Source organism: Vulpes lagopus, chromosome 1 (assembly GCF_018345385.1).
Source record: "Vulpes lagopus strain Blue_001 chromosome 1, ASM1834538v1, whole genome shotgun sequence".
Taxonomy (NCBI): domain Eukaryota; kingdom Metazoa; phylum Chordata; class Mammalia; order Carnivora; family Canidae; genus Vulpes; species Vulpes lagopus.
In genome coordinates, this window is record NC_054824.1 from 75,913,698 (window position 1) to 75,937,714 (window position 24,017).

General features: G+C 40.1%; 2 protein-coding genes across 2 annotated transcripts in view; both read left to right on the forward strand.

The window, feature by feature from the left end:
- The first annotated feature begins 2,159 nt into the window (after positions 1-2,159).
- OSBPL11 (oxysterol binding protein like 11) overlaps positions 2,160-24,017 on the forward strand; it is an 89,034-nt gene continuing 67,176 nt past the window's right edge. The window contains exon 1 of the mRNA XM_041766114.1: positions 2,160-2,799. Coding sequence (XP_041622048.1) covers positions 2,618-2,799 — 182 coding nt within the window. The 5' untranslated portion in view covers positions 2,160-2,617. The remainder of the gene's footprint in view (positions 2,800-24,017) is intronic.
- LOC121497076 (prefoldin subunit 4-like) lies at positions 15,610-16,074 on the forward strand. The gene has a single exon (XM_041766126.1). The coding sequence runs from the start codon at positions 15,618-15,620 to the stop codon at positions 16,017-16,019; it is 402 nt and encodes a 133-aa protein (XP_041622060.1). The 5' UTR covers positions 15,610-15,617; the 3' UTR covers positions 16,020-16,074.

Genomic DNA, 24,017 nt, shown 5'->3' on the forward strand with positions numbered 1-24,017 from the left:
CATATCTAAGAGACTTTGCTTAACTCTAGGTCATGGAGATTTCCTCCTCTGTTTTTCTTTTAAAAAATTTTTAAATTAAAAAAAATTTTTTTTATTGCCCTCCCACCCCCCTCCGCCCTCCTCCTCTGTTTTTAAGAGTTTTATAGTTTCAGCTCTTATATTGAGGCTTTTGATCCATTTTGAATTAGTTTTTGTATAATATTGAGGTAGGGGTCCAATTTGATTCTTTATATAGATAACCAGGTGACCTAGCACTATTTTTTGAAAAGACTGGAGAGATCTTTTTAAAACATAGATCAGATCACAACTCTTCTCTGATTAAAGCTTTTAACTTTCCTTTGCACTTACAATAAAATCCAAATTTCTCTACCTTCCTTTTCACTCTCATTTTATGCCGCTCTCTCTTGCTCACCATGCTGCCCGGTCTCCCATTTAGCAGAACAAATAAAGTTTACTTTTCCTTTAGCTCCCACATTTTTCTTCATTTCTCACCTTAAATTTTATCTCCTTATAGATGACTTTTCTCAACTTTTCTCCTAAAGTAGATTCTCCATCCCATCCCACTCATTTCTTATATCATCTCCTATAATTTTCTTCATAGCTTTACTTTTTTTTACTAATACTTCTTTGCATTTTCCATAGTGCTTTGCATACTGTAAACATTCAATGTTTACAGTGATTGTATACACATTCAAGTCACAAATCATGTTATTAGAAACTAGAATTCATAATTAATTCTGAAACTAGAATTTTTAATTAGGATGTAAAAAAAAAAATCACCTGTCAAGACCAATTACTCTTTACAGACACAAAAAAACCCAAAGTCTAAAGAGTTTAAGAGGTGTCTGGGGGGATCCCTGGGTGGCAGAGCAGTTTAGCGCCTGCCTTTGGCCCAGGGCCTGATCCTGGAGACCCGGGATCGAATCCCACGTTGGGCTCCTGGTGCATGGAGCCTGCTTCTCCCTCTGCCTGTGTCTCTGCGCCCCCCTCTCTCTGTGACTATCATAAATAAATAAAAATTAAAAAAAAAAAGTTGTCTGGGGTCAGAAAGAGTACCCAGCTTTGATTTTTGAGAGTTCTGATTTCCATACTGATTTGCCCCATTCCAATGTCATGTGTTTTGCAGAATTACTACAATGAAGAGGAGTTTTTGGGTAATTTCCTTTTGGGGGGGGGGCTGTAATTTCTTATAGAAATTTATTTATTTATTTATGACATTGTTTTTCTAAGGCTGCTTTCTAAAATGCCTGGAGCGGCCCTCAAATGGTTTTTTTGGGGGGGTTGTAATTTCTTTTTTTTTATTTTTATTTTTATTTTTTATTTTTTTTTTTTGGGGGGGTTGTAATTTCTTATAGAAATTTTTTTATTTATTTATTCATTATTATTTAATTTAGACATTGTTTTTCTTTTTTTTTTTTTTTTTTTTTTAGACATTGTTTTTCTAAGCCTGCTTTCTAAAGTGCCTGGAAGCAGCCCTCAAATGGTTTTTTTGGGGGGTCTGTAATTTCTTATAGAAATTTATTTTTATTTATTTATTTATTCATTTATTTATTTAATTTAGACATTGTTTTTCTAAGCCTGCATTCTAAAGTGCCTGGAAGGGGCCCTCAAATTTTTTTTGGGGGGGCTGTAATTTCTTATATATTTATTTATTTATTTATTTATTATTATTATTTTTTTAAATTTTTATTTATGATAGTCACAGAGAGAGAGAGAGAGAGAGAGGCAGAGACACAGGCAGAGGGAGAAGCAGGCTCCATGCACCGGGAGCCCGATGTGGGATTCGATCCCGGGTCTCCAGGATCGCGCCCTGGGCCAAAGGCAGGCGCCAAACCACTGCACCACCCAGGGATCCCTATTTATTTATTATTTTATTTATTTATGACACTATTTTTCTAAGCCTGCTTTCTAAAATGCCTGGAAGGGGCCATCAAACGCCCAGACAGGGCCCAGCCAGGAAGGCCGGAAGTGTCCCACCGCCTTGCCCTCTCTGCCCTTTCCCTTCTTCCGGGGCAACCGGCCCGGCACCGCCGCCCGGAGGCTCCGCCCCCTTCAGGGCCGCGTGCCCTGTGCCAAGATGGCGCGCGGCGCTTCTGCTCCGGGCGGAAGTGAGCTCACACTGCTCCGGAAGGGAAGGCAGGCGGGCGGGCTGGTGACCCGCCGCGGGGCCGTGGGTGGGGCGGCGGCCGCGGCTGTGGCGCCCACGCTCGGGGCCGGAGAGAGAGTAACGGACTCGCCGGCTCCTGGGAGCCCGGGTCGAGGTGCCGGGGCTGGGGGCGTCGGAGCACGTGGGCCCGAGAGGCGCGCCGCGGGCCGGGGCAGAGCGGCCCTGGGAGCCGGCGTCCCGCCCCCGGCGGCCTCCTTCCCGGGCCCTGCCCCGCGGCCGCCGCTCCGGGAACCGTGGAGCCGGCGGGACGGCCCCGCGGGGGAAGAGGTGAGGCCGCGCCCTCCGCCCGGGCCTCCCGGCTGCCCCCGCCGCCTCCCCCCTGTCCCTTGCTCCTCCTGCTGCTCCCGGGCCCCTCCGCTAACTCAGCCCCTGGACCCCTCCCCCGGCGCGCAGACCCTAAACCCGCCCGCGTCCGGACGCCGCTCGGCGGGGTCGGCCCCGGGAGCGAAGATGCAGGGCGGCGAGCCCGTGTCGGCGCTCAAAGTCTCGGAGAGCGAGGGGAAGCTGGAGGGCCTGGCGGCGGCCGCGGCGGGAACCCCCAACAAGAACAGCAGCAACAGCAGCTGCGGGGCGGGCGGCAGCAGCAGCAGCAGCAGCAGCCGCGGCGGCAGTGCCAAAGGCTGGCAGTACAGGTACGGCACCTTCTGCAGGGTGATGCTCCCCCCGCACCCCGGGAGGGTGCAGGCCTGCGGGTACCGGCCGGGGAAGCCGCCGCCGACTTCCAGGAGCTCCGCGTCTGCACCTCCCTGGGGCCCGGGATCTCTCCTCTCTCCTTAGCCAGGCTTTAGCTCATTCACTCCTGCGCCCATTCAACAGGTATTTCGTTGAAGGGCCTTTTGGACAACACACGAGCGGATCCTTGAACTTCCTTCCTCTGCATCCCTACAGTCAGTCCCTCCTCCGATTAAGATTTTATTTATTTATTCACGAGGGACACAGGGAGAGAAAGAAGCAAGAGGGAGAAGCAGGCTCCGTGCAAGGAGCCGGACATGGGATTCGATCCTGGGACTCGAGGATCACGCCCTGGGCTGAAGGCGGGCACCAACCCACTGAGCCACCCAGGGATCCTCCCCCCCTCCGATTTAATTTCTCCGTTCTCACTTCTGTTTTTTTTTGTTTGTTTGTTTGTTTTGTTTGTTTTTTTTGCCTCTGTTGTAATTTGTCCCCAGGCCTGCCTGCCTGCCTCCTCCTGCTTGACCGTGAAGGGCGGGAGCTGCTAAACTCGGCTCTCCCCCGAGGCTAGCAAGTGCTAGGTGCGCCCAGCGTTCTTTGTCCAGCGATTGAACGGAGTCCTTCTTGAATAAGAAGAGATTCTTGCCCTCAGTTTCTGACTTAGAAGGGGAGACCAGACATAAATAATTTGAGTACGGGGCAAAGGTACAGATGCCAATGCCCTAATAATACCATACTCTTTTTTTTTTTTTTAAGATTTATTTATTTATTTATTCATGATGGGGTGCAGAGACACAGGCAGAGGGAGAAGCAGGATCCACGCAAGGAGCCCGACGCGGGACTCGATCCGGAGACCCCAGGATCGCGCCCTGGGCTGCAGGCGGCGCTAAACCGCTGAGCCACCCAGGGGTCCCCCATAATACCATGCTCTAACCCAGCGATCCCCCATAATAGCATACTCTAACCCAGCCTGGAGATGTTTCAGTTTGAGTTGGTCAGGCCATTTGCAAACTGTGTCTTGAGAAATTATACATTTGTTGATTTGTTGTTGTTGTTAACATGAAAGAGAAGTGTTGGAAGGAATAGGCAAGAGAGTGTGGAGAAATAAAGGTGGTTTTATTTTTGTTTTTGATGCCTAAAGTATAGGGGGATGTAGCCATCCGGAATCTTTTTGAGATCTGTTTGACATGTGACTTAATAGATCGAGGCGTACAAATAATGATTGCCTATTTGTATGTGTTTTTGGAAAGATCACAGTAAGTCTAGTGAGCATCCATCTGGCATGTATCATAACAGTGTATTTTTAAAGGATTTATTTCTTTATTTTAGAGAGAGAGAGTGAGCGCACACACACACACACACACATATGCACATGTAAGAGTGCACGAGCACCGGTGAGCAGAGGGACAGCAGGAGGGAGAGCAGGAGGGAGAGGGAGAAAAATCTCAGATAGACTTCTCCGCTGAGCTTGGAGTCCTTGGAGCCCATCGCGAGGCTCAGTCTCACCACCCTGAGATCAGGACCAGAGCTGAAATCAAGAGTCGGTCACCTAATCAAGTGAGCCACCCAGGCACGCCGATAGTCACAATATTTTTTTTAATGTGATGAGAACTTCCAAGGTTTCTCTCTAAGAAACTTTTAAATATGCAATATAGTATCATTAATTACAGTCATTATGCTGTACATTATATCCTCGGAACTTACTTTGTAACTGGAAGCATGTACCTTTTGATCACCATCACCTAGTTCACCCTTCACCCCTCCACCCCCTCTGGCAACTACCAATCTGTCTATCTGTGGGTTCATTTTATTTTTTTTGTTTTCTTAGATTCCACAAATAAGTGAGACCACACAGTATTTGCATGCCTTTGTCTAACTTCATTTAACATAATGCCCTCAAGGTCCATCCATGCTGTTGTAAACGGCAAGATTTCCTTTTTTGTGGCTGAGTAATATTCCATTTTATATACCACATTTTCTTTATTCGTCTGTCCCTTAATGGACACTTAGGTTACTTCTGTGTCTTAGCTGTCATAAATAATGCTGCACTGAACATGGGGGTGCAGATAATCTTTTCAAGTTAATGTTTTTGGTTTGTTTTGTTTTTGATTTTTTACCAGATAAATTCCTAGAAATAGAGTTGCTAGATCACAGAATCTTAAGAATGAATGAAATCAGTCTGTTTCATGGTTGAAACCAAAGGAATGAATTCTTAAATTTTGGTTAACTGTGTACCTAATTCTGGTCCTTTTCAGGCCTGTGCTGTTTGTAGTTGTGAAATTTGCGTGAAATTTGGGATTAAAGCCAAGATTTTGTGAAGGATACACATTTATCATGAATCATATCCATATATGTGAAGTATACATGCCTATATTAGCATACAGCAATGAAGCGTAGAAAATTATAACTTTTTGTGGTAATTATAGGGCAAGAGAGTATGTTTAGTTACTGTGAGATGTTGAGGCTCACTTTGGGAATCAGCCTGATCTTCTCTTTTTTTGATGGCTTAAGACTAATCATATAAAATTATCAATTACCTGGTAGGGATATTTTGATATGACTTTAGGAAGCACAATAAAGTAATATTCCAAGTCAAGTCTTCTGAAATCCTCAACTCTTTGAAACCTAGTCTCAATTGAATTGAAAAGTGAAACAGGTCCTCTTAGTCCTGGAGAGAGTTGTACAAAGGCGTACTTTACTCCTGTACTTTGATTCAGAACATATCATCCCTTACTTAGGGTATTATTTAATGGTTATGTAATTTTGAAACTAGAATCTGTTGTAAGCACAAGGTTATCTCAGGAAGTGTACCAATGAAAATGGCAACTGGCATTGTAGGACAGTCCAAGAAGATTTGAAAAATTAACATGCAGAGTCAGCGATAGTACTTCCTAGTGCAGTAATCAGTCACAATGACCTAAGTCATTCAGGAGAGCACGTGTGTTTAAGAAGGCAGAGAACTGTATGATACAGTAGTGAACAATTTCAAAGGAAATAGCTGAAAGAAAAGATGCTTAAATATCTGGAAAATGCAGTTATATGAAGCTCTTCCCCATGGGGGCAGATATGTAATGCATTACCACATTTACATACATAATTTTATTTTAATGAGGCTTGTCCAAGGCTAATCCTTCAACCTAGCTCTCAGTCTCATTTGTCCCTTTGTCCTTTAGTACATTGATCAAGCCGTTTTCTCCATTGTCTTGTGTTGCTCTCTCTTTCCTGGCTTCTTCCCCTGAGACTCAGTCTCTAGACTTTAAATACAACAACAATAATGAAACCTAGCCTAATCCTTTTCTCTTGAAGGACATTTACACTCAACTGCCTCCTTTTCCTCATTTATTGCTCAACTCAAGACAGTTGGCTCTGTCCTCACCAGGGATATGAGTGAAAAATGATGAATTTTTAAAGATATTTATTCCCATTTATTTCTCTGTAAGTGTATTTGTTCTGACTCTTTTCTTGAAATTTTTTTAAAAGATTTTTATTTTTAAGTAATCTCTATACTCAATGTTGGGCTAGAACTCAAAACCTGGAGATCAAGAGTTACATGCTCCACTGACTGAGCCAGCCAGCCGTCCCTCTTTTCTTGACTTTGTTATTCTCTCTTGGTTTCTCCTTAATCCCTGTACCTTTCTCAGTATCTTTGGTTGGCTCCTTTCCCTGAAAACCTGGTGTGATATTCCATCATCTTTCCTTAAGATGCATGTTTTCTGTTCGTATCTCATTCTCTTCCATAGCCTCAGCTATTTCTGGAATTTGGGAGTCAATACATCCACCTCTCTACCTATAGTTTGCTACTATCCTATATTTTATTTTATTTTATTTTATTTTATTTTATTTTATTTTATTTTATTTTATTTTATATTTATTTTATATTATGTTATTTTATTATTTTATTTTATTTTATTTTATTTTATTTTATTTTATTTTATTTTATTTTATTTTATTTTATTTTATTTTATTTTTTTATGATAGTCACAGAGAGAGAAAGAGAGAGAGGCAGAGACCTAGGCAGAGGGAGAAGCAGGCTCCATGTACCGGGAGCCCGATGTGGGATTCGATCCCGGGTCTCCAGGATCGCGCCCTGGGCCAAAGGCAGGCGCCAAACTGCTGCACCACCCAGGGATCCCTATCCTATTTTTTAAAATAGAGATTTTTCATCATGACTTATGGAGTAGTTGAAAGTCAGTAAAGACCTTATGATTCAGATCCTGGGCTTTGGCTTTGCAAATTTAGAAGATTAATTAGCATAATGTTTTCAAGGTTTATAAATTCTGTAACATGTATCATTACTTCATTTTTTTATAGCTGAATAATATTCTGTTATGAATATACCACATTTTGCTTATCCATTCATCAGTTGATGGACATTTGGGTTGTTTGTGTTTTGTGGCTATTATGAATAATGCTACTTTGAACATTTGTGTTCAGGCTATGTGTGGATATGTTTTTTTTTTTTTGTGGATATGTTTATTAAGTCTCTTGGTATATATCTAGGATGGAATTGCTGCTATGGTAACTTTATGTTTAATTTCTTGAGGAACTGCTAGACTTGTCTAAAGCACCTGCACCATTTTACATTCTTGCCAGCAGCCTATTAGGGTTTTAATTTCTTCATATCTTTATCAGCACTTGTTGTCTGTCTTTTTTATTTTGACTGTCCTAGTGGTTGAGAAATGGTATCTCATTGTGGCTTTGAATTGCATTTTCTTGATGTCTCATAACATTGAGTATCTCTTTATGTACTTATTGGCCATTTGTATATCTTATTTGGAGAAATGTCTATTCAGATCCTTTGTCCATTTTTAAGTTGGATTCTTTGTCCTTTTATTATTGAGTTGTAAGAGCTTTTTTTAATGTGTTTTGGATACATTTCCCTTATCAGATACATAATTAGCAAATATTTTCTCCTGTGGAGTATCTTTTCACTTTCTTAATACTGTTTACAGCACAAAAGCTTAATTTTCATGAACCCCATCAATTTTTTAGTTTTTTGCTTATGCTTGGTGTCACATCTAAGAAACCGGTGCCAAGTCCAGGATTGCAAAGATTTATGCAGATGATTTTGTCAAAGAGTTTATATCCTAGCACTTATATTTAGGGCTCTGATCCATTTTGAGTTTTTTTTTAAATGATCAGTTATATCCTTTTGTGAATTATCTGCTTATGTGTTTTATTCATTTTTCTATTAATTTTTTTCTCAGTATTTTTCTTAATATATACTTAAAGTATATTGAATATTACATATCAATGAATATTTTTAGTTTTTACTATCAATATTACTTTAAAGATATTTTGTTGCTTTTTTTTTTTTTTTTTTTGAGCAGGTAAAAGAAATATATACAGCGAAGTGCTTACTTTACATACTTGTCCCACCCACCCAGTTTCCCTTCCTGGAGTCACTATGTATTACTGATTTTTTTCACTGTACTTCCAGAGAAATTTAGATTAGTTCTTTATGTAATAAATATGCACATACATATAACATATTTTAAATTTATGTAGTTAAACTATTTGTTAAACTTGGTACAAAGATTTTCCTGGCTGTGTTTTAATTTATTACATGTTTTCAGGCATATAAAAAACTTTTATAAGTCAGAACTCTTACACGTATTTTTAACTTTCACTTTGGATTATAGAAAGATGTTTATTTTTAAAGATTTTATTTATTTATTCATGAGAGAGACAGAGAGAGGCAGAGACATAGGCAGAAGGAGAAGCAAGCTCTTTGCGGGGAACCAGACATGGGACTTGATCCCAGGACCCCAGGATCATGCCGTGAGCCAAAAGCGGAGCTCAACCGCTGAGCCCCCCAGGTGTCCCTAGAGTGCAGTTCTTTGCCTGTTGGACAAAGACCTCAGTTTTTTATAAAGTGACGGCTGGTGGCTTCTTTTGGTTCCTGGCTGCATGGGCCTCTCCACAGAGCATCTTACTACTTGGCAGCTTGTTTCAGCAGAGTGGGGAAGTGAGAAAGCAAGAGAATGCTATCAGGATGGAAGTCACAGTCCTTTGTAACTTAAACATGGAAGAGAAATCCCGGCACTTTTTAGTATTCATTAGAAGTAAGTGAGGAGGGTCAGCCCAACAAGGTGTGAAAATCCAGCAGCTGGGGATCACTGGGAGCCATGCAAGAAGGTGTCTATTACAGAGTTAGTATAAATAGACTCAAGATTGTCATCTTCTAAAAAAAAAAAAAAAAAAAGATTGTCATCTTCTGTTGGGATAGATTTGACAAGTAGGCAATTGGAAATTTGTTGTTAAAGCTGAGGGTTTGGGACTGAATCTGTCAGGGAGTAAGAGGAGCTATTAGAAGTTCAGTTGCAATGATCTAGACATGAGATAATACAGGGAACGGGCAGTAGGCTGGAAAAGAAGGAAACTGTTAGAGGAAGATTGACAGAACTTGGTGATTGATTGGATAGAGAGTTGTAGTGAGGGAAGGAAGTAAAAATTGACATCAGTCATCTAGATTTGAAGCTACTAACAGGCAGGTCTCTTCCTTGTTAGCAAATAGTTATGGGTTTCATTAAATGGATAGAAGTCTACAAATGTGTAATATAATTTTTATGATCAGACCTGGTGTTTACTGCTGTGAATACTCTTGTTACAAGGAAAAGTACTTATTTGCAAATGGAGAAAGATCTGCCTACATATAATCTAACATTTACTGTCTTCAGGGTGTGACCACTTCTTTGGAGTTTGATTTCAAGAAATCATGAGTGTTTGATTTTTTTCTCTGTTGGGGTTAAAAGTTGAATATATCTGTATCCTAGTTTTTGTTTTCCTCATCTGAAATTTGCTGTCAGTGCTAGTAAAAATAAGAGAAAGGCTGCTTAGAGGCATGTAACTAAAAACCATAAAATATTGTTCCAAAAATCTAGTGAGAGCTATACCAAATCTTGAGGAAAAAGGTTTGGTTTGTTATGGTATGCTCTGATTTCTTAGTGTTTTATATTTAGCTTTATAGGTCTAAATATACAGTGCATTTGAGTTCATATTTTATTTTTTATTTTATTATTTTTTAAGATTTTATTTATTTATTCATGAGAGAGACAGAGAGAGGCAGAGACCTAGGGAGAGGAAGAAGCAAGCTCCATGCAGGGAGCCTGATGCAGGACTGGATCCCGGGACTCCAGGATCACACCCTGAGCGGAAGGCAGATGCTTAAGGCAGATGCTCAACTGCTGAGCCACCCAGGAGTCCCTTGAGTTCATATTTTACATAGAAGTTATACTGTATCAAAACTATACAAACAGATTAATGTTAGAACATGCAAATTAGTATTTTTAGTTCTTTTTGAATAAATTGCATAGTGTAGGTTCCAGAAGAAATTGCTTGGCAAATAGATTTGTGGAAATTATGTCTTTTTAGACTCTTGTTTTTGAAAATAGTGGGGAGTATTCTTGATGTAATTGTACTGCTTTGCAGAGGGAACATTTTTGGTTCCCTTGTTTGAGGGAACATCTTCCCTAACTGAGAATCTTCCCTTGTATTGATTGATTTTGTTTAATAAAATGATTTGTGTTCAGAATTATTCAGGTTAAAGTTAAAACTAAATGACATGATTAAATAGTTACATTACTGTTTTGGCATTACCATTTGAGTTTTAAAACAACTTAGTTTGGTGGTGAAAGAATTTTCTTTTGGGTTTACTAGATATTTTAACAAAGCATGATTTCCCACTCAGTATGTCCCTGTACTTGAGTTCTGGCTGCCTTTGCCATTTACCTCCATTGCTCTTTTTCTTCTTCTAAGATTTTATATATTTATTTGAGAGAGAGAGACAGAGAAAGCACGAGTGGAGGGGGGTTGCAGAGGGAGAGGCAGACTTCTTGCTGAGTGGGGAGCCTGATGCGGAACTTGATCCCAGGACCCTGGAATCATGGTCTGAGCCAAAGGCAGATGCTTAAGTGACTGAGCCACCCAGGCGCCCTCCATTGCTGATCTTGAGATTGGTCGGAAGGGCTCTGGAGGGGAGAAACTGAAGTCTGGATGCATCTGGAAGCCCTAGTCAAAAGGAAGGGAGAGAAAAAAAGAAAAGCAAGAGGGAAAATAGGGAAAGAAAAAAGGACAGAGCAAAGAGATAGAAACAGGGAGAGAAAGAAAAGGAGAGAGGGAGGGAATGACAATGGTGTAAGTAGTGAGATGAAATGCCCCCTGTAGTTGCTTCTGAAACAGCTTTCTTAACCTTGATAAAGGCCTTTTTAAAGTGCTGCCTGAGCTTGTAAACCCTCAATGCTACAAAGAAAACTTTATTATCAGTTTTGCAGATGTTTCACATTTTTAACATAAATGAAAAGCATATTTTTAAATGTAATTTTTTGGAATAGGTAATATGTTCACTTTATAAAAAAAAAATAATTAGAAGGTGTCCACTGAAAAATCTCTTCCCATCCTCTACGGGTTCAAGGCTCCTCCTAGGGATCCCTGGGTGGCGCAGTGGTTTGGCGCCTGCCTTTGGCCCAGGGCGCGATCCTGGAGACCCGGGATCGAATCCCACGTCGGGCTTCCGGTGCATGGAGCCTGCTTCTCCCTCTGCCTGTGTCTCTGCCTCTCTCTCTCTCTCTCTCTCTGTGACTATCATAAATAATAAATAAAAATTAAAACAAAGAAAATTATTTTTAAAAAAAGGCTCCTCCTACCTAAAAATGGCTTCTTGTGTGTGCTTCCAGGGATTTTTTTTTTTTATGATTTATTTATTTATTTGAGGGAGAAAGGGTGGGGTAGGGGCAGGGGGAGGGAGAGTTTTTTATATATAAAGATTTTATTTGGGATCCCTGGGTGGTTCAGCGGTTTAGCACCTGCTGTCAGCCCAGGGCGTGATCCTGGGGTCCTGGGATCGAGTCCTGCATCAAGCTCCCTGCATGGAGCCTGCTTCTCCCTCTGCTGTGTCTCTGCCTCTCTGTCTCTGTGTCTCTCATAAATAAATAATATGATCTTTAAAAAAAAAAAAAGATTTTGGGCAGCCCAGGTGGCTCAGCAGTTTAGCGCCGCCTTCAGCCTAGAGTGTGATCCTGGAGACCCGGGATTGAGTCCCTACATGGAGCCTGCTTCTCCCTCTGCCTGTGTCTCTGCCTCTCTCTCTCTCTCTGTTTCTCTCATGAATAAATAAATAAAAATCTTAAAAAAAAGATTTTATGTATTTATTCATGAGAGATACAGATAGAGGCAGGGACACAGCAGGCTACCTCCAGGAACCCAATGTGGGACTCGATCCCAGGACCCCGGGATCACGACCTGAGTGGAAGGCAGACACTCAATCACTGAGCCACCTAGGTAGGTGCCCCAGGGAGAGAGTCTTAAACAGACTCCATCCTGGGCTCCATCTCATGACCCTGGGATCACAACTTGAGCTGAAACAAAGAATCAAACTTTTAATTGACTGCACCACCTGGGTGCCCCTCCAGAGATTTTTTTTTTAAAGAATTAAGCAAATAAAATATATGTTTTGCTGCACTTTTAGTTTTACCATAGAAGGTATCTTAATATGTGTTAGTTCAGGCTGCTCTAACAAAATACTGTGCACTGGCTGTTTCTGTTACCTTTTCTAAAGGCTGAAGCCTGAGATCAGGGTGCTGCCAGCGCTGTTGGGTTCTGGTGAGGTCTGTCTTCCAGGCCTGGCATATGGCCTCCTCCTTGTTCTGTCCTCACGTGGAGGGGAGGGAGGAAGGAAATGAGAGAAAGGGGCACTAATCCCCTCATAAAGGGCCCCGGGCTTATATGTAAGGTCATATTGCAAGCATATAAATGTATTTGTGAGGAAAATACCCAGTGGTGGTTATTACTGAGTTAGTTTGTGATTCAGATAGTTATTGTCAGATTTCTCCTTATTGGGGTGTACAGTGCCAGTGTCTGAGTGTTTACTTTCTATCAGCCTTACCGGTGTAATGGGTTAATTAGATTGGAGAAAATGTAAAAGTTTGTTAGGTTGAAAAACGGTGTTTCAAGTGTAGTTTTAATTTGCTTCTGTCTTATTACGAGTGAGGTTTTTTTTTTTTTTTTTTTTTTTTTTTTTTTTACGAGTGAGGTTTTAGCATAAAATTTTGAGTGGGATTTTTTTTTAAGATTTTATTTATTTATTCATAAGAGAGAGAGACAGAGACACACAGGCAGAGGGAGACACAGGCTCCCCACTGAGCCTGATGCGGGACTGGATCGCAGGACCCTGGGATCATGCCCTGAGCCAAAGGCAGACGCTCAACTACGGAGCCCCTGGGCGCTCCTTGAATGGGATTTTATCCTGTTTTGCCATTATGGTAAATAGTGAATCAGGTTTAAAAATAAGCAATTGTCTTGAACTTTTTGGTTATTGTTAGATTCTTGGTAATTCAGGGATATGCTTTCATCTTAGAGTGTACAATGTGTATTTTAAGGTAATATTTAAAAATTTTTATATAATTTTATAGATATACAAATTATGGAATCATTTGATTATATAGATATTTATAACTAGGAGGGGATCTACTTCCTGGTAATGGGGAGTTTGAAAGTCTGTGTGTGTATGTATTGCTACGAAAAATTGAAACTTATTTTAAAAAATCAAGAGATTTTTCTTTTACTGAAATAAAAGCTTTCTTATTTTCTGTATTTTTAAAAAATAATTGATATTTATAGGTACTGTGAGGGGAAAAAATACTTGAGTATTTGAATTTGCTGTTACTTGGATCATAAATTTGAAATTTTCAAAGAAGAATGAACTTTTAGTCTGGTAATAAATGTATGAAAGCAAACATTGCTTGTTGTGTCTTGTGTGGTTGTCACTTTTTTTCTTGTTTGTTCAAATATGAAGGAAGAAAAGTCCTTTTCTGCTTTTTCTTTCTACTTTCTATTTATTGATTGATTGATTGATTGATAGTCACAGAGAGAGAGAGAGAGAGAGAGAGAGGCAGAGACACAGGCAGAGGGAGAAGCAGGCTCCATGCACTGGGAGCCCGATGTGGGATTCGATCCCGGGTCTCCAGGATCGCGCCCTGGGCCAAAGGCAGGCGCCAAACCGCTGCGCCACCCAGGGATCCCTTTACTTTCAATTTAGAAAGAATTGGTCTGAAGGAAGAAAAACATTTCTTTATATTCATTTCTTGGATTATGCAGTTGTAGACAAAAATTAAATGTTATTCTAAGTGTATTTGGGAAAAGCCAGAGAGAGAGACATGGGAAAATAGAAGGAGAGAGTAGATGTAAATAGGGAGGAGGGCAGTGAGGCTTCTACGTCCTCTTGGTCTCTGGTGACTTGGTCTTATTCAAATGGCTGCTGTGAAGATCTTTTGAAGGTATCTGAGGGATAAGGAAACACTACTATGTAAATGAAATACTGTACCAGAAAAGCTTTTTTTTTTTTTTTTTTTAAGATTTTATTTTTTATTCATTCAGAGAGAGAGAGAGAGAGGCAGAGTCACAGGCAGAGGGAAAAGCAGGCTCCATGCAGGGAGCCCGACGTGGGACTCGATCCCAGGACCCCGGGGTCATGCCCTGGACCGAAGGCAGATGCTAAACCCGCTGAGCCACTCAGGGGTCCCCCTTTTTTTTGTTTTTTTTTTTTTTTAAGGATTTTTTTTTTTTTTTTTTTAAGGATTTTATTTATTTACTCATGAGACACAGAGAGAGAGAGAGGCAGAGACACAGGCAGAGGGAGAAGCAGGCTCCATGCAGGGAGCCTGACGTGGGACTGGATCCTAGGTCTCCAGGATCACACTCCGGGCTGCAAGCAGCGCTAAACTGCTGCGCCACCGGGGCTGCCCCAGAAAAGCTTGCTTGCTTTCTTTCTTGCTTTCTTTCTTTCTTTCTTTTTTTTTTTTTTTTTATTTCAGAAAAGCTTTCTATTTAAAAAGTTTTTAATTATAAATATAATGTGGCCTTTATTTGCAAACTTTTTTTTTTTTTAAGATTTTATTTATTTATTCATGAGAGACACAGAGAGAGAGAGGCAGAGACACAGGCAGAGGGAGAAGCAGGCTCCCCGCAGGGAGCTGGACGTGGGACTCAATCCTGGGACTCCCAGGGTCACACCCTGGGCCGAAGGCAGACAGAAGGCAGACAGACGCTCAACCACTGAGCCACCCAGGGATCTTGCAAAACTAACTTTTGAAATACGTTTTAGAAACTTAATTTTGAACATTAAGGGGTACTGAAAAACCTACCAGTAATGTCTGAAAGTCCTGTTGTAGTTAAAGCTACACCTTATTTTTGTTGGCAAGCAATTCTTGCCTTCAGCTGGGGTGAGCAAATAGGTCCTCTTTCTCCATTGAAAGATGGTAGTTCAATTGGTTGTAGCCCCTTTGGAGAGCAAGTTGGTGATATCTATAAAAACTAAAAACAGGGGCTCCTGGGTGGCTCAGCCAGGTAAGTGTCTGACTCTTGATTTCAGCTCAGGTCATCATCTCCGGTTTGTGAGATCAAGCCCTGTGTCAGGCTCTGCACTGGAGCCTGCTTAAGATTCTTTTCTCTCCCTCTGCTCCTCCTGCCTCTCTAACCACCCCCACCCCCAAAAAAACCCTACTAAAAACAAATAAACTTAGCAATTTCACTTTTAGCAAATGTATATAGAGATATGTACAACTGTGTTGCAGCATTATTGGTAATAATAAAAGCCTTGAAAGAAAACTATGTGAGTAGGGGGACTGGTTAACTCTATGATATGCCATAAAATGGATTACCATGCAGATGCTGGGAAGGAGTTAGAGCCATAGGTGACAGTATGAAACCATCTCTAAGAAAACTGAGAAAAGTAAGGTTCAGAACTCTGTGTATAATTGCAGCCATTTGTTTAAAAAATAAAATGTGTACCATGAAGAAGGCGGCTGCAGAAGATGTCAACGTTACTTTTGAAGATCAACAAAAGATAAACAAATTTGCACGGAATACAAGTAGAATCACAGAACTGAAGGAGGAAATAGAAATAAAAAAGAAACAACTCCAGAATTTAGAAGATGCTTGTGAGGACATCATGCTTGCAGATGATGATTGCTTAATGATACCTTATCAAATTGGTGATGTTTTCATTAGCCATTCTCAAGAAGAGACACAGGAAATGTTAGAAGAAGCAAAGAAAAATTTGCAAGAAGAAATTGACGCCTTAGAAGCCAGAGTGGAATCAATTCAGCGAGTGTTAGCGGATCTGAAAGTTCAGTTATATGCAAAATTCGGGAGCAACATAAACCTCGAAGCTGATGACAGTTAAACATTTTATAATACTTTTTTTTAATTTGTTTAATAAACTTGAATATTGTTTAAAATGATAATTTCCCTTCTTCAAATGATATGGAAAGCAAAACTTTCTTTTTTTAAAATTTTCATTTATTTAATGGAAACTTGCCTATTTTCACATGTCTTGCTTATTTATTTTATATTTTTAAAAGAAGACAGTATTCATCTATGTATTTTGCATAACGATTCTATCAAGTGTAGGGGCTTTATGTCATGTTATTAAAATCGGTTAAGCAACAAAAAAAAAAAAAAAAAAAAAAAAAAAAAAAAAAATAAAATGTGTGTGTGTGTGTGTGTGTCTGTGCGCACTTACAGGTGCATAGAATATCTCCGAAGAAGTACACAAGAAATTGAGAGAAGTCCTTATCTCTGAGGAGGGGAACTGGTGGTTGGGAGACAGTGTTGGATAATGTAATACACAGTAATACTTGTTGGGAGACAATTCTCCCTTTGTTTCTTACTCCCCCCCCCCCCCCCCCAATTTATATAGCGAACAGCCTTGGAAGCTAGAGTATCTCCCTCGTAAACAGAAGTCAAATTTATTTACCATCCAGTATAATAAAGATAAGGTTTCCCTCCTGCAGAGGTCAGGCTGACTTACTGTCCAATAGAAGATCTAGGTTCCCTGTACACGAGGTTCCTCATCTGTTCCACAACCTCCTGCATGTGCAGGCATCTCTGGTCCTCTTTGTGTTGCCCTATGTGATGGGGGCTATTGCTGTGGCTACTGAAGTCTTTTGTCTCTAACTCAGGAGTCTCACACCTTCTGCCTGCATCCATGAAACTGGGCTAACTTGGTAGCTTGCAAGTAGGGTAACAGCTCAGACCCTTCATTATTCTTCACAAGATACGTACTGGAAAATACAGTAATTATTTTTACATCCTGTCATTCTGAGTTGATAATGTCAGGTTTAAGAAGATAAGACAGATCTAGAAAACCAATCTAGAAAATGAGCCTAGATCAAAGGAATTTGCCTATGGAGGAATTGACTTCAGCAGTGGGAGAGAACCAGTATTTGTTGAGCATTAACCATATTGAAATACACTTCAGTAATAAAGGAGTTGAAATATATTATCTCTTTTTTTTCTTTCCTCATTATAAATCTGCAAGATAGATGTTCTTATCCCCATTTACAGTTGAGGAAACTCAAGACCAGAGGTCTTACCTGCTTAAGGTCACATTGGAGTTCATACCTGTAATGCTTGGTGCTAAGCCATATTTCTTCTGTTATAATAAACACCTTTCTAACTTTCTCAACGTGTTAGAGGACTTTCTACTTTTCCATTTAGAAATTTTTTCTGACCCATCTTCATTGAAGCTCTGTTGTCAAATGACCTGTTATCTGCATGAGGGATTTCTTAGTTGTCTATAGCAATCAAATTATGCATAGGATTTTTTTTTTGGTCTATATAGGCAAATATTTTATAGCTGTGTTTCTCAAACTTTCTTCCTGAGTAATCTTTTTTTGGGGGCGGGTGAGAGAATGGGTGCGCGCACAAGCGAGAGTTGAGATGGGGAGAGGGAGAGAATTTCAAGCAGATTTCTCCATTGAGCATGGAGCCCAAACCCTTGATTTCAACTCAAGTCATGATTGAGATCCTGAGATCATGACCTGAGTTGAAATCAAGAGTCAGATGCCAGGGTAGCCCAGGTGGCTCAGCGATTTAGCACTGCCTTCAGCCCAAGGCCTGATTCTGGAGACCTGGGATTGAGTCCCACGTCGGACTCCCTGCATGGAGCCTGCTTCTCCCTCTGCCTGTGTCTCTGCCTCTCTCTCTCTCTCTTTCTCTCTCTGTGTCTCTCATGAATAAATGAATAAAATCTTTTTTTTTTTTTTAAGTCAGATGCTTAACCTACTCAGCCACCCAGTTGCCTCTAGTCCTGAACTCTCCTTTAACCATAGAAGATAGTGGGTACCTTACATGGATCTAGCATGTGTTTTAAAGCAGTCCTTGTCCGTTATAACTTTCATGAGAGTTTTCTGTATTCAGAATTCATGACGATTTTATATTCTGTATAATGTGGCTTTAAGAGGTCAGTAAATAATATCCCAAGTTCAGGACCACTTGAGAAAGAGGACACAAGAATCAGACAGGACACAATTGTCAGGTTTTTTCTTAAATTGTAATAGATGTAAGAATTACCATCTAAACTGTTTTTTAGGTGTACAGTTAGTATAGTCACATTGTTGTGCCATAGTCACTACTATACTTTAGAATTTTTCATCATCCCAAACTAAAACTCCATATCCATTAACTAACAACTCCCCGTTCCCCCACCCCAGCCCTTACCTCCTGCCAACCACTATTCCATCTTCTGTTTCTATGATTTTGACTATTCTAGGTACCTCATATAAGTGAAATCATACAATATTTGTCACTTTGTGTGTTTGGCTTAATTCACTTAGCATAATGTCCTCAAGTTTCATCCATGTGGCAGCATGTGTCACAATTTCCTCCCTTTTAAAGACTAAATAACGTATTTGCCACATTTTGTTTATCCATTCGTCTGTTGATGTACTTTTGCGTTTCCATTTTCTGGCTATCATGAGTAATGTTACTGTGAACATTGGTATACAAATATCTGTTTGAGTCTCTGCTTTCATTCTATTGTGTATGTACTCAGAAGTGGAATTGCTGGGTCATATAGTAATTTGACATTTAATTTTTTGAGGAACCACCATTAGTGTTTTCCACAGCAGCGGTACCATTTTACATTCCCACCAGCAATGCAGAAGGGTTCCAATTTCTCCACCTCCTTGCCAACCCTTGTTATCTCTGTCTTTGGTTTGTTTTTGGTTTTGATAATAGACATCCTATGATGTGAAGAAATAGTTTATTACTGGAAAAAGCTCACTGAAGAAAACAGCAGCAGTTAACGTGGTCAAGTAGGTGTGCTATTTCCATGCTGGAGTTGGGCACATTTATTTACCTTGTCACAGGCAGTTTGGAATACTCAGGTCTTACCTCTGTCAGAGCAGAGGAGAATTTGTCTTTTTTGGGTAGGAGGCAGATCCAAGGAAAGAGCTCAGAAAGAGTGCGCTGTTCATGCCAAGCTGTGGAAGGTGTCAGGGTAAGAATGGGGAGGGGAGGACAGGAGCTCCCTGGAGAAGTTCTCCACATAAAAATATGTCAGGAGGGAGCAAGATTTTTCTTAACATACATGAGAATTTTCTTAAAAATGCTTTAACTTCTTATAGTTCCCTAAATTTGCCCTAGAATGTAGTCTGGTTTTACCCTGTTATCCCAGGCACCCAGCCCCGTTTTGGGTATGTGTAACTTAATTTGGGAAGTAAGTACTTATAGGAAACACAGTTCTATATCCCAAAAGAGCAGTGGTCATATGGTCATAGTGGAAAGTTTTAAAAAATGTAGTCTATATCTAATAATAGATGGAAATAGCTCTATGCCTGAACTATGCCACCTATTCAAGAGAATTGAACATTTAAAAATATTTTTATTATAAAAACAACAAGATATCAAAATTGGAAAATATGAAACCGTAAAGCAAGTAAAGTAAAATTATGGTTCTTCCCATCCAGTAATTGCCATAGTTTCTATTTTGAATAGTTTTATTCTGTGCAGATTTTTTATAGGCTATATAAAATTTGGTAGCCTGTAGTTTTAATGATCTTAAAGCACTTTCCCATGTTGTTAGAAACTCATAGACATTTTACTTGCTGAATACTCTTCTAGGATACTTCTTTTTGTTTTTTTAGAGTATTAAATTCCAGTGAGTTAACATATCATGTAATCTATGATACTTAATCATTCTCCTAATGTCATTCATTTAGCTTGTTTTCCTCTCCATTTCCTTTTTTTCTGTCTTTGTTTATTATTATTATTTTAATTATTGTAAATAGTGCTACAGTGGACACAGTTGCATATTATCTTTGTCTACATTTCTAATCGTTTTCTTAGACTAGATGGCTGAAAGTAAAATACTGGGCCCAAGAACGTTGACATTTTAAGAAAATTTAATTCCAGTATAATTAACATAAAGTGTTATGAGTTTTGGTGTATCATATAGTGATTCAGCAATTTTCTACATTACGCAGTGCAAAGAGCATTAATGTTTTTAAGGCTCTTAGCAGGAAGGGAGTACCTTTCAACTTGACTTTATACTTTCAGGTATAGACTAAAACACAGTTGGATTTAGAATTTGTTTTATATGACATTGATTTGAGTATACAGGCTGTGAGTTGATTTTTTTTCCCCAGCTATTCAGAATTGTGTTGTGGTTTTATAGAAATATTCCGCTTCTATCTTCTCATTGCCTAAATCATTAAACAGAGATTTTTTTGAACACTTGTTATATCCCAGGCTATACATTAGGTGCTGCAAGGAATATGAGGATGAGTAAGAAGCAGTCACTGCTCTGCAGAATATGTCTTTACAGCAGAAGGAGGTACATGCGTTGCAGTTGCTCCCATCTGTTGTCAGTTACTTTTTCTTTAGCTAAACAGGCTGCTCTCTCCCTTCATCATGCTATTTATGCTATCAAGGGGGTGAACCACAACTAAGCTAATTTTGGAGGACAGTTTTCGCTTAGCAGAAAGTAGGAATTTTGATCTGTGGCTTGACAGGCACCTGCTTTATACTGACTACAGCTTGAATAAATTCTTGCCTGCAGTGAAATGCGTTAAGGTGTCCAAGACTAATTTCTCTCCCTGGGCTCTGGAAGCCACCTCTCTCCCATTTCCCTCTTTCTCCTGAGTCTTAAGTGTTTCTGTCTCCTTCTTTTTGGGAACTTAGAACTACCCACATCCTTTGAATCAGTCATGTTTCTCCCAGTCTCTCTTAATTACTGCCAGCTGGCTGTGCCTTCATCATTCCATTGATCTGTTGTTTCTTGGTTGTTGAATTTAATAGAAACTTCTCAGTCTTCATCTTATTTCACCCCTCGGTAGCTTTGAACATGCTTGACCACAAACTTATTTAAGTTTGATCCTGGGTTTCTTCCTGCTACTCAGCTACTTCTTATCACTTCTCTGCACTCCTCTAGCCTTTTTTTTTTTTTTTTAAGATTTTTATTTATTCATGAGAGACGCAGAGAGAGGCAGAGACATAGACAGAGGAAGTAGAAGCAGGCTCCATGCAGGAGCCGGATTCAGGACTCAATCCTGGAACCCCAGGATCAGGTCCTAAGCCAAAGGCAGATCCTCAACTGCTGAGCCACCCAGGTGTCCCTCCCTTGGCCTTTAAAACTTTTCCTTAGGATTCTTTCTTAGACTCTGTTCCATCTCTTGTCATTTTATAATCCTTTTTGGGTGATTTTATTTGCTCTAATCTTCAAAATCAGTTACATGCTTATATGCTGGTTACTACCAAATCTATACATCCCACCCTAATCATGCTACCTTATTGGATATTGACCTATGTATGTCCCACAGATCCCTGAAATTCAACATGTAAAACTGGAACAAACCCAAAACTTCCCAGTGAAGGTATTAGTATTTCTACAGTTGTTCCAGCTGGCTCTGTCCCTTCTGTCTTACCCTTATTCTCACTCTCCATTTCTTTCTCACTTCACATCTAGTCAGTCAAATCCAGTCATTTCAGCCTCAGTCACTATTGACTCCTGTGTCTTTGTTTAGTGAATTCTATGTCTTTAATGAAATAACTTTCCAATTTGTATGACAGCTAAAAACAGTCCCAATGTGTCTCTCCTCCAATAGGAGATCTTGTCATTGTCTTTTTCTTCAAGGAGATATATTTCTCTTAGATTAGATTATGTTTTGGGGATGGAGAGAAATTGTCTTCTTTATTTTCCCATCCTTTTCAGTGGATTTTCAGAATGCATGACATTTAGAAGGTACTGAGTAATTGTGCTGAACTGAAATGAGGATTTCAGAAAGTCGCTTAATTCTAAAAGCTTTTTATGTACGATCAAGAAGGGGGAAGAAATAAGTGTATTATAGTAATGAAGACTTAGGAATTGAAATAATCATTATCGAGTTATTTCAGAGAAGATGGGACTCACATTAAATACAATAATGCCACTTGGCATAGTTCAGTTAATCAGTTTTTTAAAAAAAATTTTATTTATTTATGATAGTCACACAGAGAGAGAGAGAGAGAGGCAGAGACACAGGCAGAGGGAGAAGCAGGCTCCATGCACTGGGAGCCCGACGTGGGATTCGATCCCGGGTCTCCAGGATCGCGCCCTGGGCCAAAGGCAGGCGCCAAACTGCTGCGCCACCCAGGGATCCCAATCAGTTGTTTTTATAGACTATCAGCCTCTAGTACTAATTGAAATGGAATGCTAACATGTTTAGAAGATCAGAATATACCCAGTTTGTTCAGTGGTATGGTTCCTGAAGGACTGAAAAAGAAATTAACCTTTTCACACCTTGTTTTTCAGTGTATTAGTCTTTGGGACCATCATTTCTACTTCAAAGAACACAAAATAGTAATATGATCAGACATATGTGTTCCCACTTGAACTAGTTTTTATTCATGTTAACAGATACATTAAAAATATCTTGTAAGACATCACACATTTTATTTGTTTAAAGATTTAATTTATTTATTTTAGAGCGTGCATGAATGAGGGGTGGGGCAGAGGGGGAGAGAGAGAAAGAGGGAAAGAATCTCAAGCAGACTCCATGCTGAGTGTGAAGCCTCCTGTGGGGCTCAATTTCACAACTGTGAAATCATGACCTGAGCTGAAACTAAGATGCTTAACTGACTGAGCCACCCAGGTGCCCCTTATTCATTCATTCATTCATTCATTCATTCATTCATTCATTCATTCATTCATTTGAGACCGAGCAAGAGAGCACAAGCAGGGGGAGCTTTAGAGGGAGAAGGAGAAGCAGGCTCCCTGTGGGGCATGATTGCAGGACTCTGGGATCATGATCTGAACTGAAGGCAGACAATTAACCAACTGAACCACCCAGGCACCCCCTTTTTTTAATTTAAATTTTACTTAGTTAACATATAGTGCAATATTTATTTCTGGGGTAGAATTGAGTCATTCATCACTTACATACAACACCCAATGCTCATTACAGCATCCATCACCCATCTACCTCCCTCCCTCCATTAGCCCTCAGTTTATTTTCAACCGTTGAAGTGTCTTCTGGTTTGTTTCCCTCTCTCTTTTTTCCCCTTCCCATATGTTTTATCTGTTTTCCTCCTTAAATTCCCCACATGAGGGGCATCTGGGTTTCATTGGTTAAGCATCTGCCTTTGGCCCAGGGCATGATCCTGGGGTCCCAGGATCGAGAGTCCCACATCAGGCTCCCTGCAGGGAGCCTGCTTCTTCCTCGGCCTGTGTCTCTGCCTCTCTATGTCTCTCATGAATAAATCAATAAAATCTTTTAAAAAAAATTCACAGATGAGTGAGATCATGTGTTATTTGTCTTTCTTTGATGGACTTATTTAACTTAGCATAATATGCTCTAGCTCCATCCACATTTTTGTAAATGGCAAGATAACATTTTTTCTGATGACCAAGTAATATTCCATTGTGTATATATACTAAATCTTTTGTATCCATTTATCAGTGTCAGTTGATGGACATTTGGGCTGTCTCCATATTTTGGCTATTGTTGATAATGTTGCTATAAACATAGGGGTGCAAATCTATTCTTTAATCCTTTGGGTAAATATCTAGTAGCGTAATTGCTGGATCATAAAGTAATTTTATTTTTTTACTTTTTGAGGAACCTCCATACTCTTCTCTTTTTTTTTTTTTCTTTTCTTTTTTTTTTTTTTAAATTTTTATTTATTTATGATAGTCCCAGAGAGATAGAGAGAGGCAGAGACACAGGCAGAGGGAGAAGCAGGCTCCATGCACCGGGAGCCCGATGTGGGATTTGATCCTGGGTCTCCAGGATCACGCCCTGGGCCAAAGGCAGGCGCCAAACCGCTGCGCCACCCAGGGATCCCCATACTCTTCTCTAGAGTGTCTGCACCAGTTTGCATTCCCACCAACAGTGCACGAGAGTTCCCCTTTCTCTGCATC

What these genes read in the sequence shown, in the direction of transcription:
- LOC121497076 (XM_041766126.1), top strand. Translation starts at nt 15,618, where the DNA reads ATGTGTACCATGAAGAAGGCGGCTGCAGAAGATGTCAACGTTACTTTT.